The 21,563-nt window shown below is 36.1% G+C and overlaps 5 protein-coding genes across 7 annotated transcripts; 2 read left to right on the top strand and 3 right to left on the bottom strand.

Annotated features, from left to right (window-relative positions):
- Positions 1–356: 356 nt before the first annotated feature.
- Positions 357–4,929, bottom strand: LOC149739486 (1-acyl-sn-glycerol-3-phosphate acyltransferase epsilon-like). The gene is made up of 6 exons (XM_089871671.1): positions 3,173–4,929; positions 2,419–2,640; positions 2,029–2,190; positions 1,689–1,809; positions 1,137–1,251; positions 357–824 (listed from the first exon to the last, which is right to left on the bottom strand). Exons 1-6 carry the CDS (start codon positions 3,268–3,270, stop codon positions 394–396), a joined length of 1,149 nt encoding a protein of 382 aa, XP_089727797.1. The 5' UTR covers positions 3,271–4,929; the 3' UTR covers positions 357–393.
- A 1,641-nt stretch (positions 4,930–6,570) lies between these two features.
- Positions 6,571–8,406, top strand: LOC149739485 (general transcription factor II-I repeat domain-containing protein 2-like). The gene has a single exon (XM_089872070.1). It carries the CDS (start codon positions 6,571–6,573, stop codon positions 8,404–8,406), a length of 1,836 nt encoding a protein of 611 aa, XP_089728196.1.
- An 814-nt stretch (positions 8,407–9,220) lies between these two features.
- On the top strand, positions 9,221–16,582 carry LOC149739484 (protein O-mannosyl-transferase TMTC4-like). Of its 3 annotated transcripts, none has more exons than XM_089871642.1 (18): positions 9,221–9,441; positions 9,517–9,623; positions 10,142–10,331; positions 10,608–10,761; positions 10,820–10,978; positions 11,054–11,172; positions 11,238–11,341; positions 11,932–12,139; positions 12,680–12,842; positions 12,907–13,030; positions 13,085–13,268; positions 13,593–13,678; positions 13,832–14,073; positions 14,408–14,543; positions 14,897–15,044; positions 15,103–15,246; positions 15,589–15,777; positions 16,001–16,582. In XM_089871642.1, exons 1-18 carry the CDS (start codon positions 9,304–9,306, stop codon positions 16,088–16,090), a joined length of 2,685 nt encoding a protein of 894 aa, XP_089727768.1. In that variant the 5' UTR covers positions 9,221–9,303; the 3' UTR covers positions 16,091–16,582. The 3 variants fall into 3 exon arrangements, with proteins under 3 accessions (XP_089727768.1, XP_089727769.1, XP_089727770.1); XM_089871644.1 differs by having other exon boundaries at positions 9,308–9,452; XM_089871643.1 differs by lacking the exon at positions 10,142–10,331 and having other exon boundaries at positions 10,697–10,761.
- A 1,199-nt stretch (positions 16,583–17,781) lies between these two features.
- LOC149739483 (serine/arginine-rich splicing factor 7-like) lies at positions 17,782–19,952 on the bottom strand. Its single transcript, XM_089871682.1, has 4 exons — positions 19,744–19,952; positions 19,404–19,634; positions 18,622–18,744; positions 17,782–18,106 (listed from the first exon to the last, which is right to left on the bottom strand). The coding sequence occupies exons 1-4, from the start codon at positions 19,932–19,934 to the stop codon at positions 17,959–17,961; spliced, it is 693 nt and encodes a 230-aa protein (XP_089727808.1). The 5' UTR covers positions 19,935–19,952; the 3' UTR covers positions 17,782–17,958.
- A 4-nt stretch (positions 19,953–19,956) lies between these two features.
- Positions 19,957–21,467, bottom strand: LOC149739482 (exosome complex component CSL4-like). Its single transcript, XM_089871685.1, has one exon. It carries the CDS (start codon positions 20,694–20,696, stop codon positions 20,067–20,069), a length of 630 nt encoding a protein of 209 aa, XP_089727811.1. The 5' UTR covers positions 20,697–21,467; the 3' UTR covers positions 19,957–20,066.
- Positions 21,468–21,563: the final 96 nt, after the last annotated feature.

Here is a 21,563-nt window from a genome sequence, read left to right as displayed (position 1 = left end):
AGAGCATTTGATCGGTGATGTCATATATCAGTTTCTGCAGCCTATTTCTACTCACGGCTTACACAAAATGCGGAAACAAAAATTATAGTGTTACGAAATATTAATTGCAAACGTGACAATCTTTTACTTGGCTGCAAATCCAAACATAGCCTACATTACAATCTGTTTTCGAGCTAATGTGCGCTAAGAACTAGTCAATCGCTACTGTGACGCAGTTGATCGACGAGTGAATATCAATTGTCCTATGTCGCAATGAAAACAATCGCTAAGTGTCCCTCAGTGTCCCATCTTCCCCCATTCTACTATCGATATTGCATCAAAAATCCTGAACAATGAAACCAAATTCACGACACACATTTGAAACAAAACTGCATTTCATGTATTAATACTACGTCACATAAATACCTTTGCATATGCCATGCCCAAAATACTTCCACCTAAAAGTGAAAAGAAATATGCTTTCCTGCCTGTAGGGTGCAATATAAGAGCAGCTGTTACTGCAGTTAGTGCCACAGTTGGCGGCAAAGTTTGAAGAATTGAAAAGTTCGGGCATTTCTCTTTTGTAAACACCACATCTTGCTTGTCATATTTTGTGGGAGTTAAAACACCAGCAGTGACTTCTCCGCTATTTTTGTCTTCCGGGAAACCATAATGTTGTGAGATGAATGAATCTTTTTGCACAAACCTGTTGTGCAGCCATTGTAGTGTCGATTTTTGAGTATTGAAAGTTACTTCTGTAACTGGTATCCTGTGAAACTGAATGAGAATCCGAGGTTTTTCATTCATCAAGAATCTCCACATACTTGGGGCGGCAGGTCGACAACCTGATGAAGTTTTCACAGAAATCTCATTTAAACGTAATATTTACTGAACCATGGAACAGTGGTTAGCATTCATAGTACCAGACTAAAGAATAAAGATTATGGGTTAAAGGCTAGACATTGCTACAATTCTGGTTTCTGGGTGTAAAGAACAAGTGTTACAAAGGTGCCTACAAACAAGAATAAATAAGTTACATTTATTTATTTATTCTATATTCTAATTCTATATTCTAATTGGGAGAACACATGCAAGAGCACCTTGAATTTAGAGTTGGCAAATTGGCATTGCCTTGCACCAAGAAATGCCTAAATTACCTGAAGAAAGATTTGTTTGCATTTCATACAAAATAGTTGCATCGTATACTGCAGTGACATAATCTCTCATGGTTGTTAATGCGCACTGAAAAGCTTTTACTCGTGGTGTAAGAACCTGCAATGGGAAAATATTTTTGTAATAAAACTTTTAGAACCAAAAAAATAAGTATTGGACAAAATAAAACCTCACAACATCATAATTATATTCAGAAACAGCTAATCATACGGTCACAAGCTGATTTGTTAAATATAATGTAATATCTCGAAGCAGAAGTTAACATTTAGTCATTAGTCTTATACAGCCTAAATCACCTCTGCGTATACATACAACATACAAGGTTTACTATTAACACAAATGCAATGTGGCACTCGTAACAATGAAAAAAAACAACAAAAAATATATATTTACGGGTGATGGCACTGCAAACCATTGTTACTAAACCGTAAATATACCTATACAACGGCACCTAAAAGACCTAAAGAGTTGAGTGCGCACAGACAATGCTAATGCATATACAAAAGTAGGTAGAAGAAAAGTAAAAACCAGTTTACCTGAGTTAACGGTGGAAGGTCATTTTCAATTGCATATGCTTGACTCTTAGAAAGTAACTCTTTACGTTTTGTAGAATAGCGAGTCCCTTCTGGGAATATTACCAAGTTCATGTCAACTTTTCTGTAATTAGGGCAAATATGTATCTAAGTTTCTAAAAGAGCTAAAACTTCAATTAAAAACGTGACTAATTTTACATAGCATGAGACTTGATCAAAACATTTTAAATATAGCCAGTTGTCAATATTTTAAACAAAACACTGCCTTTATACATAAATTTTCATTCTAGAAAAAATGACTTTGTATTACATTTAATATTACAAAGTAAACCCACAAACTTACTGTTTCATCAAGTAGCAAAGAACTTTCTTCATATTTTTTTCATTGTACGAACCATCACGTTTGACAAACACACCACCGTGAACTCCAAACACGTAACCATATAATGGCATATACTTTATAGCATTTTTGAAGACATATCTCATGTTGCCAACCATGTTTTGTCTGAATTACAAGGTTAAAGTTTGTGGAATTTAAAGAATAGAAATGTCTGTATAAATTTTTGTATGCCAGATGACAAATTTTATTTTACTTTAAAATGAAGAAATTTTGGGGTAGGTATAAGCCTTGCTGATTATCATTGTTTTCCTATTTTTTGTTTATTTAAAATATGCTTATAAACAAATCCTCAAGGCAAAAACAAATCTTTTACAATTAAGTTACATGACGCACCTTGCTGCCAGCATGTCTGCAACAATCCAGTCCATAGTACACTGATGATTGCATATTAAAATATTGTTCTCTTTTTCATTTGGAACATTACCAGAAATGAGGACTTCAACTCCAGTCATATGCTCGAAGAAAAACAAAATAACCTTTTGATATGAACCCCACAAAAAGTCTTCTCCATAATGAAAATAGCGGCGAGGTAAAACTATAGAGGCAATTCTCCATCTGAAAAATTGATATTCATATTTCTTTTGTTTAATGATAGCAGAACCATAGATAAATAAACACAACCCACTGTATAACAACAGTACAAGTTTTATCTGAAATAATCAACACAAATTCGCTTCGATTTTGGGTCTAGTATATTAATGGTTAATATGGCAATATTGATTTCAAATGAACTATTTACGGATTTTCTTCTGAATGTAGTAATGATTTTACGCTATTGATTTTCAAATGACATGTATATCGTATACATAATGATATGCAGGATTTTTGCAAGAGGTCGTTAGCAAAAATTTACATTGTATTACGACCTTCTATTTACTTTGGTTATTTTATAACTAAAAACCATTGGCGAAACCGATTCAAAATTTGGTTCGATGAACTTTTGCGGTCATTTGGTGTACAATGACATGATCGCTTATTGCTTCTGGTAAAAATAGCTGAAATTTTTAAAATATATAAGGTTCACCAGCCAAAGTGTATACCTGTTTTAGTAGTAACCACTAACCAGTAAAGTTATTGCAACACTCACCCAGTATGCACCATTGCGAATGTTGGAGCCACTCCTACCATGATCACAGTGGCAGTAGAAGCACCAACAGCTTTTACTATTTTTTTGACAACTTTCATATTTTAACTTATCGCTATACAAACATAGAATCACTGAGTAGGCAAATTGCCACCCTTGTGTGTGCACTTTAGTATGCTTAAACAAGGTTGGTTTTGTTTGCGTTTTCTTTTTGTGGGAATGCTAAAGTAGTCTTTATTTACTTTTCTAAATATTTTTTCATTTACTTTTCTAAATTACTTCAAATAAATGACTAAAATGTCACAAATTGACAAATTTGGCTAACATTGCCTTTTAGATAACAATCGATCGGTTAGATTACTCCGTGTCTCGATATTTCATCATAAAAACAGAGAGCATCTGCTGCCTTTGTTTGTCCACTCCAAAGGCAAAAAGCGTTAACTGTCCCAATAGGTTAATACGAATACATATAAAACATGATGTTCGCGTGTATATGCTGTATGTGCTCCATATAACATGATGTTTGTGTGTATGTTTTGTATATGCTGTATATTCTGTATGCGCTGTATTGTGGTATTTAGAGCTGTCCAAACAAACGTGTTATGCATGAAATGAATAATACTGCCGCTCTTAAGTGTATATAATGTCACAAACTAACCCCGTCTAAAACCCGTTTATGATTTTTTTCGATACAGCAAACTAATTACCCATGCTTTTTAGACTTTCTGTATAAATTTGTGGTGCTAGCGAAGAGTCTTTCCCCCCACCTTATTTGCTAACCACTAACCCCTAACTACTAACCCCTAACTACTAACCCCTAACTACTAACCCCTATAAACACTAACCCCCTAACCAACAACATCTAACCCCCCCAACCACTAACACTTTCCACCAGCCTATTCTGTTATATACCGGAAGATTCTTCACTAGTGCCAAATTTGTTGTTAATACGAAGTTTTCCTGTAATATACCAAAAAAATATGTACTTTTCTTTATACCTATTGTGTCATACGACTTATTATCCGAATGTCACTCTCTTCTTTACACAAGTGGGCGCTCTTATTAAGTTTAAAATTTTGAAAAAATACACAAAGAAACACTTTAAATTGGTAATAAGTGTAAAACAAATTACTTAAATACTGAAAACACCTTTATACATATATAAAATACTAGTAAAAACATCTTTCCCAAATTAGGTAGGTTATATACGCTCTTTAATTATGTTAATTATCGTCGTCTCTGTGGTGTAACGATTTGCGTGCCGTCGATTAATCTATTTGTTTCGTTCTTACCGGGTTCGAGTCCCGCACAGTGCAATACGTTTTATTTTTTAAAGTTTTTTTGTGTGATTGGCACGAGTTAGGGGCTGGGGGTTAGAAGTTAGGGGTTAAGGGTTTAAGTTTTATGTCTGTAAACTGTAAAACTTACTGTTAGTAAACGATTTTTTATAAAATATTGAAATACTATACCAATACACGTTTTATATGTCACAAAAACGACGTTTTTTCAAAGTCCTCAGAAAAAAAAAAAAAATGAGCGCCCACTTGTGAAAAAAGAGAGTGACATTCAGATAATAAGTCGTATGTATTTTGAACACAAATTTGTTTTCTACGAGTACTACGACTACCTGAAATGGGTTGGACCAGAGTCCGTACTACTCGGTATTTCTATGGCTCTGTACAACCCAAACCAAACAGCGTTTCTTCGCAACTTTTCACAACGGGATCGATAGTTTAGTTTAGAATTTAGATTAATCGATAAGATTACGAACATTGGACAGTCCCAAGAGAGAGAACAAAGGTCATATTAGAAATTAAGAAATTATGTTTTATTTGTAAAGACTTTCTATGGCTTTGGAGAGAAAAAAAGTCGGTAGATGTGATATAGAATAATATTTTCTCATTCGAAAAGTGTCACACAAATTTGACCGTTTCTAATTCCCAAACTACTGAAGAAAATTCAAGAAAATTCGGATATTTTACAATAAATGCTTCTTTGTGGATATACCGTTAGATTCATTTTAGCATTTCTATCCATAAACAAATTTTAATTTTTCGTTAGTACACCTTCTTAAAAAGGAGTCGAATGCCCATTTTGATAAGTGAATGAATGTGAATGAATGAATGAACGTAACTCACTTTATCCTCGCCGGAAAAAACGACAGTCGTTATAACACGAGTACATCTTGTGCCAACTTACGAGTTATACGAAGTATATATGTTGCTTTGTGAGTGATTATTATTTTTGTGTGTGTTTTTATTTTTTGTTGTGTGGCTGATAATTTGAACAACCCATTAGTGACTACTAGGTTGAAGAAATTACCGTTAAGTGTCTTGCCCACGGGGACATACGCCCACAGATATATGCTCTTGTTACAAAATATCTGCTTGGTGGTTTAATGGAATGTCCAAACTGTCAGCACCCACCCAGTCACATCGTGGTAACTTGTAAGAAACAATACGTCACACTTGTAAGTTTGCCTAAATATATGAAACAAAACTTTTGTGTTATAACGCGCCAAATATGCAAGTTACATTTGTTTATTCATTACCATTATTATTATTATAGCACATATCTGCGGGTCACTCAGTTTTGCACATATTTTAAATTTTTCATTTGTTTCTGTTGATGTATTTCTTATATTTCCTTATTGATTATCCGATTCTCTTATAATACTTATATTTACATATTCCTTTTCATTTTTTATCCTTTTTTCCTATCCCCTTAACTAGATTTACTGCCTCCATAAGTACCTCAAATTGTAGCTTTTAACCAACATACCGGAAAGAACCCTTTATTAACCAGAGCTCCAGGTATCACAAGGATTGTTCTTTTTTTTTTATCCGATGTTTCTTTGAACTGTGATGCGTATTAATGTAATGCACTTGTTTCTAAATCCTACATAGGCGTGCACTCGAAACTGTTTATTGTAAACTCTGGTTGAATTCCTTTTTGAGAGTTTTGTTTTTTTATCAAGCTCCACTCTTTGGATCAAACCAACTATTGTTGCTCCAAATTTGCGAAAACAAATATTTTCAGCGACGACAAGGTTAACTAGTTTAAGTTTACAATTCAACATAGGCTGCAGGGGTGGACGAATCGTATGTACACATATATAAGTTATAGAACAGGGGTTCCCAAACCGCGGCCCGCGGGCCATCTGCGGCCCGCGGGAGCAAAATAAATGGCCCGCAGAGGACTTTAAATAATTACCGATTTACATACGTAGATACGTTCACAAATGCACGTATTACTTTAAAAAATCTTCTAAAATCGTTTTATTAATTTATCTGATAATCTACATTGCCTTTGTTACGTCACAAGAATAGTTATGACCGTCACAGCATCAACCAACCTTTCACGCTCGTTACTCTGGTAGGAGTTTTACATGGGTTGTAAAAATGGCCGAAAAGAAGCGAAAACTAGTGAGTGAAAACAGACAGTTTTTAGAAAAGTGGCAACATTCGTACTTCTTTGTACAAAAAGACCAGGCATGCATATGCCTAGTATGCAAGCAGGCTATTCCTGTATTAAAAGAATACAACTTAAAACGACATTATGAAACAAAGCATTTGGAAAAATTTAAACATTTGGTTGGTGATGATAGGATTGCTAAATATAAATCACTCGAAACATCTTATAAAAGTCAAAAAAACATGTTTAAGAAAATGTCAAGTGAAAGTGAAGCGACAGTAATGGCCAGTTATGTTGTTTCATATAATATTGCTCGAAGAAGTCGCCCTTTTATCGAGGGTGAGTTTGTACGGGACTGCATGCTTCAAGTTGTAGAGCTGCTTTGTCCGGAACAGAGAAGTAAATTTGCGAACATTAGTCTTTCCAACAACACAGTAACTCGGCGCATTGAAGATATTGGTAATGATATTGATTTACAAATGAATGAATTACTCGAAAATTTTACTCATTTTTCTATTGCATTGGATGAGAGCACCGACTTGAGCGATACGGCACAGCTACTTATATTCATTCGCGGAATTACAGACAAATTTGAAGTTCACGAAGAATTGTTGTCTTTGCAAAGCTTAAAAGGGCAAACTCGTGGTGTCGATATCTTTGATGCTATTTGCAGTGCCTTTTGTCATCATAACGTTGACTGGAATAAACTAGTGGGAGTCACTACTGATGGTGCTCCTTCTATGGTCGGGAAAAGATCAGGTTGCGTAGCACTTCTAAAATCCAAGTTTAATGAAATAACAAACAAAGAATTAATTACTTACCATTGCATCATTCACCAGGAGGCTCTAGTTTTGAAAGTTCTCCAAATGAAAAATATCATGGATGTCGTAATTAAATCAGTCAATTTTATTCGCAGTAGAGGACTTAATCATCGCCAGTTTAAATCGTTTTTGGAAAGCCTTAACTCAGAGCATGAAGATGTTGTTTATTTCACCGCGGTCCGATGGCTGAGTACAGGAGCAACACTAAGCAGATTTTTTCATTTGCGCCAAGAAATCTTTGAATTTTGCAAGGAAAAAAACTACGATATCCCCGAACTTCAAGAAAATGAATGGCTTTGCGACTTGGCGTTTTTGGTCGACATTACTGCCATAATGAATTCTTTAAACTTAAAACTCCAGGGCAAAGGCAAATTGGCTTCAAGCTTGATCGATGACGTCCGAGCAACAGAACGAAAGTTAGTTCTGGTTAGATCCCAGTTGCTTGACGAAAATATTTTGAATCTTTCAATGTGTACGAAATTTGCAGATGAGAATCCTGCCGCAAGACATTTATTTTTTAACACTAAGTATAGCGAAACAATCACGCGTCTACTGGATGAATTTTCGAGAAGATTTGATGACCTTCGAAGCCGTAGTACAGAGTTTCAATTATTTAGAAACCCATTTCAATGTGCGGTAGAAACAATGCCCACCAAATTCCAGTTTGAATTAATTGAGTTGCAGGAAAATACAACAGCAAAAGATAAATTCAAAAGCGAAGAGCTGTTGACGTTTTATCAAAACTTGAACAATGATACTTATCCCGTGCTATTGACACATGCCAAAGAAATGGCTTGTTTGTTTGGATCCACGTACCTCTGTGAGCAGACGTTTTCCGTGATGAATATCAACAAATCAAAACTTCGTACCAGATTAACAGATAGTCACCTGGGGGCTGTGCTAAGAATTAATTGTACAAAATTGAAACCTCGTTTTACAAAAATAATTTCACAGAAATCCCAACTGCACAAGTCAAAAGTAAAAAGCATGATTGATCTATAAATAGCCTACTTTTCGTTTTTCGTTCATTCATTCGTTCATTTCTTAACTATCGGTAACATGCTTTCACGACATGATTCAATAAAAAAAAAACTGTGAAACTTTGTCTTTTTTTCTGCAAGTACGAAGTTTAATCTATTCCAGAATCGTTGTTTATTAACAGCATATTCGTCAAACTTCCTGACCTAACAGTATTCGTTATAACCGCATTTTCGCCAATACGCGTCGCGTCGCAAATATAGCGAGGAAAACCATCTTCGCTTGGCGGCCCGTCGCATAATTATGATTTCACATATTGGCCCGCGATTTCATAAGTTTGGGAACCCCTGTTATAGAACTTTTATAAATACTTCTACCTACTGCTCCACGGTCACAAATGGGGAATGAAAACCGCTGTGTTGGTTACTTCTGGTTTGCTTTTCACCGAGCTTAGTCGACCTTTGTAGTAAAAGGTCGAAATAATATTATGTCCAGTTACAATACGTGCTCATTAGAGCTTTGCTCTATTTTTCGAGGTACAGCCCTAAATACGTTATACATTTTGAAGTTGGAAATAAAATAAGAAATAATTCCCGTTTAACCCCACTCTGCTATATGTTTAGACTCTGAGGCATGTTATAGTGCGTCACGGCGTCGAGATTTATATTGGGCACGTTATTTTATTAAAATAAGTTTAAATCGAAAAAAGGTGTGCGTAGTGATACGACCCATACAATGACCAAAAATTGGGTCGTGTAATGACAATTACCATGACAATGCAACTTCTACACATTTTAAATAAAAGAGATTGTGCCCGGGGCTATGTTAGTCGGACAGTCAGTTCGTTATGCCAAAGCATAATCGTGCAGTAACACCGCTTTTCAGTAACTAGTATGATATAGAATAAAACAGTTATAAAGAATGGTTTGTCCTGAAAGAGGTTGTTACCACCATGCAGGAATAAGTGGTTTAACAGCAAGTGTCGCATATGTACAAACTCTTTTTAATCCTTTCCTTCATGATGATATTCCAGCAATTATAAAAAATCCGGATGTACAAGTAAGCATATAGTAAAGGGCATGTTTAAAAACTTATTATATGCGATTATAATGATTTTAAATTTATTTCTTCTAGGGAAAAACAACGTTTATCGAAATATTTCGAAACGATTTCTGGGGAAATTCGATTCTTAGCAGTACAAGCCATAAATCATACAGGCCACTTACAATTGCTGTGTTCAGGTTTGTTTTGGTTATATGTACAAGATATGCCAAAGCATTGTTGTATGTATAATGTTTAGAGTTCAGAACAAAGGAATTGGCGACAAGTCCATGCTAAATGAATTGAATAAAATCAACAAAATCAAAAGTTAATATAAAACAGAGGCTGTATATCAGCCAGACGCAGCTAACTAAATGCAAAATGTGCTGCATATAATAAACGTGGCTTCAGCAGTGTTGCTAATTTCCTTCTCTTCGTTGTATATATTAATTTATATTAGTTAACCCAACTTTCGTTACTGTATTTGAAGAGATAAATAACAATTATGTTATATTATTAACATAGTAGGGTGAGCGATGATGGGACACTTGTTCGTTTTATTTTCTCGTCCCTTTTGGTAGTAAACAAAGCACATTTAAATAATTCTAAAATCGTATTCCCATAGACCGTTGTAAATCGTTAAGACACGATCAGGATGTTTGGATATGATGTGCCAAGGGTGTCCCGTCTTTCCCGCAGTACTATAAAATCTTTTTAGACTTCTTCACCGTTGTTTTGGCAACTGGCCGGTACCTTACCACGCAACTAATATTACCCTACATGCACTCGTTACGTCACTGTTTACCATTTTCTGCCAACGGTCGGTGTTTCCTCATATGGCGAACAGCAGTCATGTTTCTTTAATTTGTGGAATTTTATTTGCTCTGCATCCCATACACACAGAAGCCGTAAGTATCTACATATAATACACTACATTTAACAACATATAACTTTTAGGCTTTGGGTAAGATCGGACACGTTTTCTGTTCTCTTTTATATATCGTTACGAGTTAACGGTTGGTTGTTGCAACAGTTGTGGGCGTATCTGTGTCGGGACCAACCACATACTTAATGGCAATTGCTTTAACAAGCCAGTGGTTACTAGTAGTTTGTCTAAATTATCAGCCAACACAATTGGCAGGACCGGCCACGCAAGGATAATGAAAGTTGCAATCTTATAACAGGTGTGCTGTGTGGTTGGGTGTGCAGAACTACTAGCAGCCTTTCTGTTCATGACAACTTCGCTAATGTGCTCCAAATTTCTATCACATAGTAAAGAAAGCAAACCAACCAACAAAGAAGCCGTGGAATCTCAGAACGTCGACAAGATAACCTTAGGTTGTTTTGAATTTATTTATAAACTAACAAGTTATTGTTTTGTTTTTTTCGTTATTAGGTGTAGGTTTAAGACGACGTACAAAAAATAATTTGGATTGTAAAATTAAAGAGCCGAAAATATTGGAGACCGAAAATGACAAACCTTATTTACCAAACACTTGCAATATTTTTATAATCCTACTTACGTCAGCGCTTGCAGTGCTTTGTAAAGAATCAGGTTAGTTGGTGCCTCAGTTGGGTCTATATATTATCCAATGCTGTATTTTATTCAAAAACACACTTAATTTTACAGGCTTGTCCGTCCTTGGTGTTGTCATAGTACATGAATGCGTTGTACAATATGAGTCATTACAAACGAAAAAAACCTCCCGCCTTATATGGATTATTCGGTGTTTCACCTACGTCACCTGGGTACAGAGTATTTTCCTTACTAAACTAAACAAACAAAAAGGATATAACCAATGTATCATTAACAGGTTTTCATAGTTTTAATATTTCGTTTGTGGGTGATGGGTTGGAGCCAACCAATATTTGCCGAACCCGACAACCCAGCAGCTCATTGTGATGACCGGCTGACGAGGTAAGATGGTTGATTACCAAGTTCTTGTTTTAAACTTAAGTCCGACGCCGTGGCGTAGTGGTTAGCGCGCCTGCCTGTAACCATTAGGTAATGGGTTCAAGGCTCGTCGCTGCTACCATTGTGGGCGTATGTGTCCTTGGGTAAGACACTTAACGACAATTGCTCCAACCCAGTCACTAATGGGCTGTCCAAATTATCAGCCATACATAATAAAAATGAAAAAATCCAAAAAAAATAATCACCTACAAAGTAACATACATGGTAACACGTAAGCTGGCACGAGGTGTTAAACCCTGTTAAACCCGTGTACTGTCGTTTTCCGGCCACGCGAGGATAAAGTAAGTTACATTCATTACATTCATTCAAGTAACTTAATACCCAAAACCATTTTCTGGTGTAAGTAAGAATGAATATGGGATTTCATTCTTTTTTATCGTACCATTTGGTAGTAAACAAAGAATATTTACAGACAACAAACGTTAATGATTGCTATAAACACGATTGAGAAGTATGGGATAATATTTGCTAAGGGTATTAATCCCACAGTAATATATACTTTTATTCACCCATTTAAATGTCTTCACTTTTAGGTTTCTCACATACAGTTATCTGTGGCCAGTCAACCTTGGTCTGCTACTTTATCCAGTTAATCTATGTTATGATTGGTCGCATAACACAATACCTCTTGTGAGGTCATTTACTGATCGAAGAATATTTTGGCCTTTAATTTTACTCTTTTTCTTCACTATGCTTGTGCTCTGCATTGCAATTAAACTAAAGAAATCGAAGGATCATTATGTAAGTATATACAGCATGAAGTAGGTTGGGAGAAGGTGGGAAGCTTTTCATTCTAATTTCTCGTCTCATTTGGTAGTAAACATAGAACATTCAAAGAAATATAAAACCGATTTCTATGGACCGTTGTTAATTTTGTAAAAAAGGGGGTATTTGGATATTATATGCCGAAGGTGTCCCACCTTACTTCAACGTATTATAGTGGTGTGGGGGAAGATATAGGACACCTTTAGCACAAATTATCCAAACATCCTGACCATCTTTTAAACAAATAATAACGGTCTATTAGAGTCGTGAGGATACGGTTTTATATTTCTTTGAATGTTTTTTGTACACTACCAAATGGGACGAGAAATTAGAATAAAAAGGTGTCCTATCTCCCCCCACCCTATATAGCTTTTAAATAAATAAATAAATCTTATGTACCCTCGCGTGACGAGAAAACTACAACCGTCATAACACCGGTGTTCTGTTTTATGCACCTCGCGAGAACATAAAATTACATCATAGTGTACTATGATTACATGCAATTAAACTGTTCAGGATTCAGACTTGCGACCTCTTGTGTTGGGAACATCTATGTTGGTGTTGCCGTTTATACCAGCGTCAAATTTGCTTTTTCCTGTTGGATTCGTCATTGCGGAACGTGTTCTTTATCTACCCAGTGCTGGTTTCATCGTTTTACTATGCCTGGCATGGATTAAAGGTAATGTTTAATACAGCAGTAAATAAATCCATGGTTTAAAACAACATTCTTTAAACTGTTGCAGTCGGAGTTAAACTTCCAAAATGGAAGAAATCTTTAAACCGTATGATGGCGCTGCTGATCATCTTTTATTTTATACGGACAATGATGAGAAACATGGATTGGATTTCTAGGAAGTCTTTATTTCTGTACGATAATATATTAAAACAGGATATGTTGACGTTATACATTCAACTTCTTAGTTCAGGTCTACAAACAAACCCAGCTAATCCCAAGATCCGGTATAATTGGGCTAACTATCTAAGAGACAGCAACCGGTCGGTAGATGCTGCTACTGAGTATGAAGAAGTACTTCAACTTTATCCTGGATACGTTGCGGCAATGAACAACCTCGCTACTATATTGGAGGAAACGCCAACTACTGCGGTACAGTATGTTTTCTGCAATAACTGTACAGTGTTTAGTGAGCCTGTTTCCATCCCAGCGGAGGATATAGGACGGTGCTACCATTGTGGGTATGTGTGTACTCGAACCAATTAGTCACTAATGGGTTGTTCAAATTATCAGTCATGCAGAAAAAAAAACACCCACAAACCTACATACGTGGTAACTAACCCGTAAGTCGGCACGAGGTGAAGAAAACATAATAATCGTCTTATAACGACTGTGATTATCCGCTACGCGAAGATACATGTGCTACATATATTTCATAAATAACACATGATAAGACCATGCATGGTTTCTGTACAGAGAAAGGCAGAAGAACTATACGTGAGAGTAATTCAAATGCGACCGTGGCATGAAAATGCGTACAACAATCTTGCCAACCTGCTTGTGTGAGTTTATAAAATATATTTTAAGATCCAATTCTGTTTTGCCGTTTTTATCTTGTTTAATATTCATTTAGTTATGTCCTGTTAAGCCTTATTTTTCGTCAAAGTTAAGCAAAATTTTAATTAAGTATATCGTTAAAACAATGTTTACCACAGAAAACGTAGAAAATATGACGATGCAGTCAACGTACTTGTGCGTGGAGTTCGATCTTCCACCAATTACATGACACATGCACAAAACTTGGCACGCGTTCTTGTGTCACGAGGAAAAGTCGACAAAGCGGAACAAATATACAAACATATAGTTGACCATTTTTGTTTCAAGAAATCCAAACGAAATTGCAATGCCCAGGTCACTGGTTTATTACAAGATTATGGGAGTTTGCTGGCCAATAAAGGTAACGATGGATTGAGTGTATATGAATGAATGTAACCCACTATACCCTCGCGTGGCGGGCAGTGCTGGTATTCATTATAAATAACTAAGCTGTTATGTATCATACACCTCGTGTCCAATTGCGAGTTAACACATGTGTAATTTTGTGGGTGATGTTTTGAATTCTTTCTATGTCTTAACGGGCATTCTAGAACAAAACAATAAGTGACATTATAATTGTCTGAGATTGTCGAGTGTCTTGCCAAAAGACACGTAGGCCGAATTGTCGCCTCGACAAGCCTCGATATAAATAATACACTGCATTACCTGCTTTTTATGTGAAATTTATCATAAAGGAGACCGGAGAGAATCATTGAAAATGTATAAACTTAGCTTTCAATCAAACTCAAGCAACTTGGAAAGTATGGCAAAGTTTGCTAACGCATTAGCTGAAGCAGGACGAGTGGAGCAAGCAACACAACTTATTACTTAGTGAGTTTCCCTGTAATAGAACTTTAAGTAAAGTGAAAGTACTGTGGGGAAAGATGGTTACCGTTAGCACATATATATAATGTTTCCCATTTAAGGGCCCTAACAATAATCATCACGTTATTTTAGAATCCTTATATAGTTTTGTAAACTTTGGCTGTTTATATACCAAATAAGATGATAAGAAGAATGAAAAAAGTGCAATCTTATATACCTTAACCCTAGATAATATATTACTAACGTAATACGCACAAGGTGGTACAGTTATATACGATATCGCTTGTGATATTAATACCAGGATTGGTTAAAGAAAATCAATTAGTTAATAGAAATGTCTAAGAAAAATATTTAAACAGTGCCGTTGGAAAAAACAAAGAACATGTCGTTGATATGTGGAAAATTGCTGCAACATTTTGGAAAATGAACAAATTAAAAGAGAGCAAACGATTATACGAAGTGTCTGTGAAACTGCACCCGGAAAACCTGGAACTTATTGGACAATATGTAATATGACTTCAATATAAACGGAAGGTAACGATATTTCAATAACTTCTTTAAATAGGCCGCAGTTTTATTCGAAACTGGAGAACACGCTCCGGCAGTAAAACTGCTGGAAAACCTGATCGCAAGAGATTCCGAATGTCAAAGTGAAGGCGTGTGGAGAAACTTTGCTTCAATCCTGGGAAGGCTTGGAAAACACGATGAGGTGAACTAACTTACCTAACTATTAATATCTCATTGAAAAACTGCTTTGTATTATAATATGGTAGGGTGGGGCAAGATGGGACACTTTTCATTCTATCTTCTTGTCGTATTTGGTAGTAAACAAAAAATTCAAAGAATTATAAAACCATACTCACGACTCCAATAGACCGTTGTTAATTGTTTACAACACGATCAAGATATTTAAATATTACTGACTGTATGATGTCCCATTTTCTCCCGCTCTACCATACCGCAATACAGTGAACCCGATTATAGAGTTAAGATATGAAAGTGTAGACAACTTTGAATAATTTTTTAAATAACAAGACCATTTACGCCGCAGGCTATAAAGTTATTACTCCGATGCTTGGAAGGTTTGGAATCAGTTACCAATAATTCTGTGAGTGAAATAAACGTAAGGAAAGGAAAAATAAAATGTCAACTTGGAAAACACAAACGTGACCTTTCCATCTTATTTTCTCGTCGCAATAAAATAGAAGAAGCAAACACCCTGTGGAACCAATCTCTACAGGTAACTTAGTTTGGTGGTTAGTTTGGTACAATGGGGTAAGACGGGACTCGAGGTAAGACGGGGCATTTTAAAATATTCCTTTACAAGTACACATTTCATGATAGACAAAAAGTTGTTACAGTAATATATGTTTTCCGTTCGTGGTTTGATCGACTAGCGATGCTTTTATAAAGTCGCAAGGATATCTGCTTGCAAATTTAAAATCAACTAAACTTTTGATTAGGATTTGGAAGAAGGTTCGAGTCTCAACCCTGGTGACAAAGATTGCCCAATTACTCTGAAACAAATGACAAACCAAAACACTTCAACATGATTGTATTATTACTATGTGGCTTAAACATGTAAATTGATAAAGCAAAAGCACTGCGGGGTAAGATGGGACACCGTTTGCATATGATATCTAAATATCTTGATCATGTTTTAAACAACGGTCTATAGGAGTCGTGGGAATGAGGTTTTAAAATTCGTTGAATTTTCTTAATAAAAGATGTCCCATCTCCCCCACCCTACTATGTATGTGTATTATTCGAAAAAGAGTGCAAGTCAGTAGGATATCTATGTAAGAAAGAATGATAATGTTATCGGGTTTTTAACATTTCTTTTAAAACCTTAATTTTACGACATAAACACTTGTCACATTTGGTCGTGCTTATAAATTATACGTACTTAAACCCATAAGCGGGAACACGGTGTATGAAGCAAAACAGTGGTGTTATAACGACTGTCGTTGCCCCGCCATATAGGAGATTAAATAACTTACAGTAATTCATTTATTTTACGAAACCAAAAAAATGAGATTCGCTAATCCCAATGTATCATATGACGCACGAACAGGATAACTATTGTGACGAAATGGGCAAACTATTTTGAGAAAAATTAAAATGGTTTGAACGTGCAGAACACTCGTGGCTACGATAGTTGATTTGTTGACAGCAAATTAAACGCTGTTTCCAGTCATGGTAGGATAATATGCACGATAGTTCGCCTACAAATAGTGAAAAGTCATAAACTATGTTATTCTGTATATTTCCACCTATGTTGCTGAGCAAAATAATGATGACCGTGGATATTTGTACAATAACGAAGGCAGAAGTTGTGGCTAGTAACCGCTTGTTTGTATCTCGTAGCGTCGCCAAGGTACCATTACTCATAGATGCCTGGGTTTTCCACAAAGGGTACAGAAGAAGTGCCGGGATGCTTACAGTTGATATTGAAGTTAAAATTGTGCAAACTATAAAAGCCACCATCTGCTTTTCTTCGGAACTTTGTTTAGAAATACAATTTGTTTTGTTTACCGCGGCGTGCTTTGAACCGCCAGTGAAAAAGAAACCATGGTAAACACCGTTCCATACAACTACAACCAGAACTAGTTTGATGACAATTTGAAACCGATGGTTGATGAAAGTTGCCATAAGCGGTTGCTTGTAGAACAACTGAACGCGTAACCACATCGCAGTTAGTAAGCAAGTAGAAGAAAGTGCATGACTCCATACTGTAACATAGCTGTATATGGAACATAAAGCATCACTGGACAAGCCGGAGTAAAACATGAGCCATAACACGACGTGGCTAAAAGTAGATGCCGTAAATGTAAAGAAACCAGCACAGAACTTGCATACGAGAAGCACAATGCCCATGAATCTACTGCCCACTGCGGGAGCAGAGCGACCAGGTTTGTTTCTTCTTTCTAATACTAAGCTGACCACCATATAGTAAACGCTTGTAAAAGCAAATAGACCTGAACAAATAACACAAATTATCCACTTAACGCCAAATAGTTCCATTGTACAGTCCTCGGAACCTTAGCCAGAAGCTGCTATAACCTTGTCATCAACTGTAAAATGCAGTAAAAAAACAAGACCTTTACGTTGACTTACCAAATACATTATTTATAGCTAAACATATACTATTTTGAACTCCGAAAAGTGCCAAATCCCTAAAGATAACATCATGCCAACAGGTGATTGCAATTTGGTGCCCCATATCAACAGAGTTCAAAACAAATACAGTAAACTGGTTTATTAATTAACGATTCAATGAACATTACAGTTTTTATAAACAAGGTTCCAGAGCGAATTACTGTACAAAAGTACAAAACCACACAGAACATATCTACAAAACAGGGGTGTTATGAAGTAGTTTGCTACCGTAGACTGAACTTTTCATTCCAGTTAATTATACTCATGAGCGTGATCTGGACCTAGAGACACTTTTTTCACCATTTCTAATCTCGTCATCTCCAACACTATCCTTCCGACTCTTCTTTGGAGTTTTACTTCTTGATCTTCGATCGGCAGATAGAGATCGTGAGCGGGAATAACTCTTGGATCTACTCAAACACAAATCATTTTTGAAATTTATTTTAAAAACAAGTTACACTGTGTAAGTCTAGACAGTTTTTGTTTGTTTGCAATTTTAAGAAATCTATGTTTCTTCCGTCATGTGCTTAGACATTATCAGGGATAGTAGTTAATATGCCTTGCAGCAACATCATATGCATTAATGCACATATATAAATATATATTGTATTTGTAGGTAAAAAAGAACGTAAATTGCTACATAGGCAAGGCAAATGAAGTTGACAAAATAAAGTTTCAGTTCATCCCAAATAAGACTCGGTGGGGTCTGCCTCAAAAGTCTTAACCAGGTTACAGAATTGAGGCTTGATGCAGTTACCATTAGGGGTAGAGCCTGTTCCCCCTAAGGTGGAGGTGTACGTGTTATGTGCAAGACGCTTAACAGCAATAGCTCTGAGACTGACCCAGTTGTGGCTTATGTCCAAATTCGTCAGCTATACATTAAACCAAACATCACACTCGATATAATTCTTAAAAAGAAACTTACCTTGACCTAGAATAACTACGTCTGCGTGACCTGCTTCGTGACCGAGAATAACTACGTGACCGTCTTCCTCTACGGCGTGGTGAGTGCGACCGGGACCTTGAATAAGACCGGCGTCGACGATCGCTGCAAATAGTATTCGTTATATGGTGAAATCTGTAACATGTGTAAGTATCGGACCCTGCTAATTGAGGTTTATTACATTATGGATAACCAGTGGGCATGTTGACATTGAGGTATTTTACTAGACGGGAAAGGGCTATTCGTGTTATCAGCATTTGTTTGCTGTTAATTTTGAAAATTATCTATAGGTAATTAAGTAGAATGGTGATCTGAAGCTCTCAGTTCATCGGAGAGAATCTCGTTCTCCAATCTTATCTCTTTGAAGTTCTCATTTCAATCTCAAATTCTACACCCTGAATGACACAGGGTGATCTCAATTATCAGTTTGACTTGCCATACTTAACTATTCCAATCAGGCATTTATCAGAAACAGTCATTCAGAAATAAAATCAAAGATCATGTTAAGTGACACAAACAACAATCTAAACAAAAGGGTTACCAAAACAAAAATATTTTTCTAAAAGAGAAGAAAAGTGACAATGCCAAAAAAGCCAAACTAATTCACCAGCGCAAATAAAGAGTTTAAGCAAAATAGCATTAAATATACAACATTGATTAATGATAAACCACATTCTTATTAAAATTTACAGACTGTTTATTACCCTTAGCGAGTCTAACACTGCATCTACTCCTTATACTTATGAAACAAATCAAAGACAAACCTGCGACCTCCCCCGCCACCACGTCTTCTATTATAAAGATCACAGTCATAAGCATAATGACCAGTCTCCCCACAGTTGTAACAGCGATCCGACGGATGAAATGCTCTTCGTGATCCTCCTCCCCCATCTCCCCCGCGTCCACCTCCAAACGATGGACGATCCCTGTCAGATCCTCGGTTCCTTGGCATCCCATGAGATCGCTCGACCCGAATTCGCCGACCGTGTAATTCTCTTTTAAAATAAGCAAGTCATTAAATTTTTGTTATAAAGGTTTTATAAAAACTAAGAAAGTATAATTAACAAAATAGTTCTTTGCTAGTTAAAGCACATTTGAACATACTTTCCATCTAATCCTTTTATTGCATCATCAGCATCTCTTGGATCCTCAAATTCAACGTAAGCAAACCCGGGTGGACTTTTCGCAACCCACACATTTATAAGCCTGCCATAATATTCAAACTCATACTCAAGATCTCCTCTAGTGGTCGAAGATGACAGATTTCCGACATAAATTTTTGTATCTCTCGCCATTTTACAGTAAAAATCTAAAAACCTTGAAAAATTGTTGCATGTTATTTATACACAAACTTTATACGTAGCCTACTGACACCCAGCATAGGCTATTTTTTAACAAATACAAAGGACATTCAAAAATATTGGTTATCAAGAAACAGTAGACTCATTAGTCAATGCACTTTTAGAATTTTCTGGAAAAGATATGTGTTTAGATTGTGGTCTCGCAACTTTACGAAATTGCTTAAGCAGTGTTATCGGGCACTGCATTTGATCGTGTGCAAGTGGAATCATTGCTGTTCCGTTCTCACTCAATGCAACTACCACCCCAAGTTCATTTTCAGCAGTGCTTAAAAGATAACACAAAGCATCACCAAGTGATAAAACTCTTGCTACCACAATATCTCCAGGACGAAATGATTTATAAATTTCAACTTTGTCTCTGTTTGTTGCACGCACATCTTCTTTTCGAATAATTCCACGAAAGGCAGCAGTATGATTACTTCCTTGAACTGAAATGATTTTGCATTTGGCAAACGCTGAAGTGAGTTGTGTCATCTTACAAATCACTATTCCTCCAATCTGAGGTATATGTTGCTTGGTATGAATTGATTGCACATGGATTAATGGTAGATTACCAGACTTATCAGATTCTTTTTTAATACTTCCAGCAATGGAAGCAAATACAAATCCATGTCGTACATAAGTTCCTTTTCCAGGTTGATATTGTTCTGAGCTACCAAGTCTTTCACCAGGAATACAAATCGAATTCTCCTCCATTATCAAATAACACCTAACTCATCACACAAAAAAGAAACCGACAATGAACAATCTAAACGTAAAGAATTGTGTTTAATTCACAGATATATATTAATTTATCTTTTCGGATACAATAACAAAGAACAAATTAATTAATACAACGAAGAGAAGGAAAATAGCAGCAAAACATAAGGAAAAACGGTGCGAGCGAAAAATATTTCCGCTAAACGCTACGTATGCCCTAATCTGACTGAGGATGCTTCACTAGTATTAATTAAAATACTGTTACTTGAACGAAATTAGCTTGTAATGGATCTGAAAGCGAAAAAATCGTTGAGAACGAGGTGGCGTAAAAACGCGGTTTTTTATCAACTAAAATAGAAACCGTATATTCAAACTAATGTATATAGTACTTGATTGGGGAGTTGAGGAACAACATACTAACATTGTGTTGTGATAGCACTTTCCCAGGGAGAGGACTTTAGTCACCGTATGTTCATTATCATAATAAGTATTGGTATCGTGTATCATTTATCACGAACCTTATTCATCCATGCAGTTATAAAAGGCGCCACGTATTTATCACAAAGCTATAGAATAGACTGAATCACTCTTGATTTATCATCGACGGAAATAAGCGCCGTTATGTGACATTATGGATAATTAACATTTGTTAGGTGGAAGTAAATTTTTACAATGTATGACTGACAATTCAGACGAGGATCCGGTGTTCAGGGTAATTTTTTAGAATCTGTTGTTATTAAAAAACTTTATTGGTACCTTAGATCGCATTTAAACATGTAAATACAAATTTTGCACTTGATTGGTGTGCCCACAGCCTACTAGAGATACGGCCTCTAGTGGGCCGTGGTGTGCCCCTTTAGGCTT

The sequence above is a fragment of the Ciona robusta genome, chromosome 2 (assembly GCF_009617815.1).
Source record: "Ciona robusta chromosome 2, ASM961781v2".
NCBI classification, from domain to species: domain Eukaryota; kingdom Metazoa; phylum Chordata; class Ascidiacea; order Phlebobranchia; family Cionidae; genus Ciona; species Ciona robusta.
Note: the sequence above shows the minus strand (reverse complement) of the source record. Positions and strands in the feature narration are given on the sequence as shown.

Excerpts from the sequence above, each read along its gene's own strand:
- LOC149739486 (XM_089871671.1), bottom strand. The coding sequence starts at position 3,270 with ATGAAAGTTGTCAAAAAAATAGTAAAAGCTGTTGGTGCTTCTACTGCC. Across the intron at positions 2,641-3,172 it reads TTCGCAATGGTGCATACTGG|ATGGAGAATTGCCTCTATAG; the intron begins GTGAGTGTTGCA and ends TCAATTTTTCAG. Across the intron at positions 2,191-2,418 it reads GCAGACATGCTGGCAGCAAG|ACAAAACATGGTTGGCAACA; the intron begins GTGCGTCATGTA and ends CTTGTAATTCAG.
- LOC149739485 (XM_089872070.1), top strand. The coding sequence starts at position 6,571 with ATGGCCGAAAAGAAGCGAAAACTAGTGAGTGAAAACAGACAGTTTTTA.
- LOC149739484 (XM_089871642.1), top strand. The coding sequence starts at position 9,304 with ATGGTTTGTCCTGAAAGAGGTTGTTACCACCATGCAGGAATAAGTGGT. Across the intron at positions 11,173-11,237 it reads GTTTCACCTACGTCACCTGG|GTTTTCATAGTTTTAATATT; the intron begins GTACAGAGTATT and ends TATCATTAACAG. Across the intron at positions 13,269-13,592 it reads AGGAAACGCCAACTACTGCG|AGAAAGGCAGAAGAACTATA; the intron begins GTACAGTATGTT and ends GTTTCTGTACAG.
- LOC149739483 (XM_089871682.1), bottom strand. The coding sequence starts at position 19,934 with ATGGCGAGAGATACAAAAATTTATGTCGGAAATCTGTCATCTTCGACC. Across the intron at positions 19,635-19,743 it reads ATAAAAGGATTAGATGGAAA|AGAATTACACGGTCGGCGAA; the intron begins GTATGTTCAAAT and ends TTATTTTAAAAG. Across the intron at positions 18,745-19,403 it reads GGTGGCGGGGGAGGTCGCAG|CGATCGTCGACGCCGGTCTT; the intron begins GTTTGTCTTTGA and ends TACTATTTGCAG.
- LOC149739482 (XM_089871685.1), bottom strand. The coding sequence starts at position 20,696 with ATGGAGGAGAATTCGATTTGTATTCCTGGTGAAAGACTTGGTAGCTCA.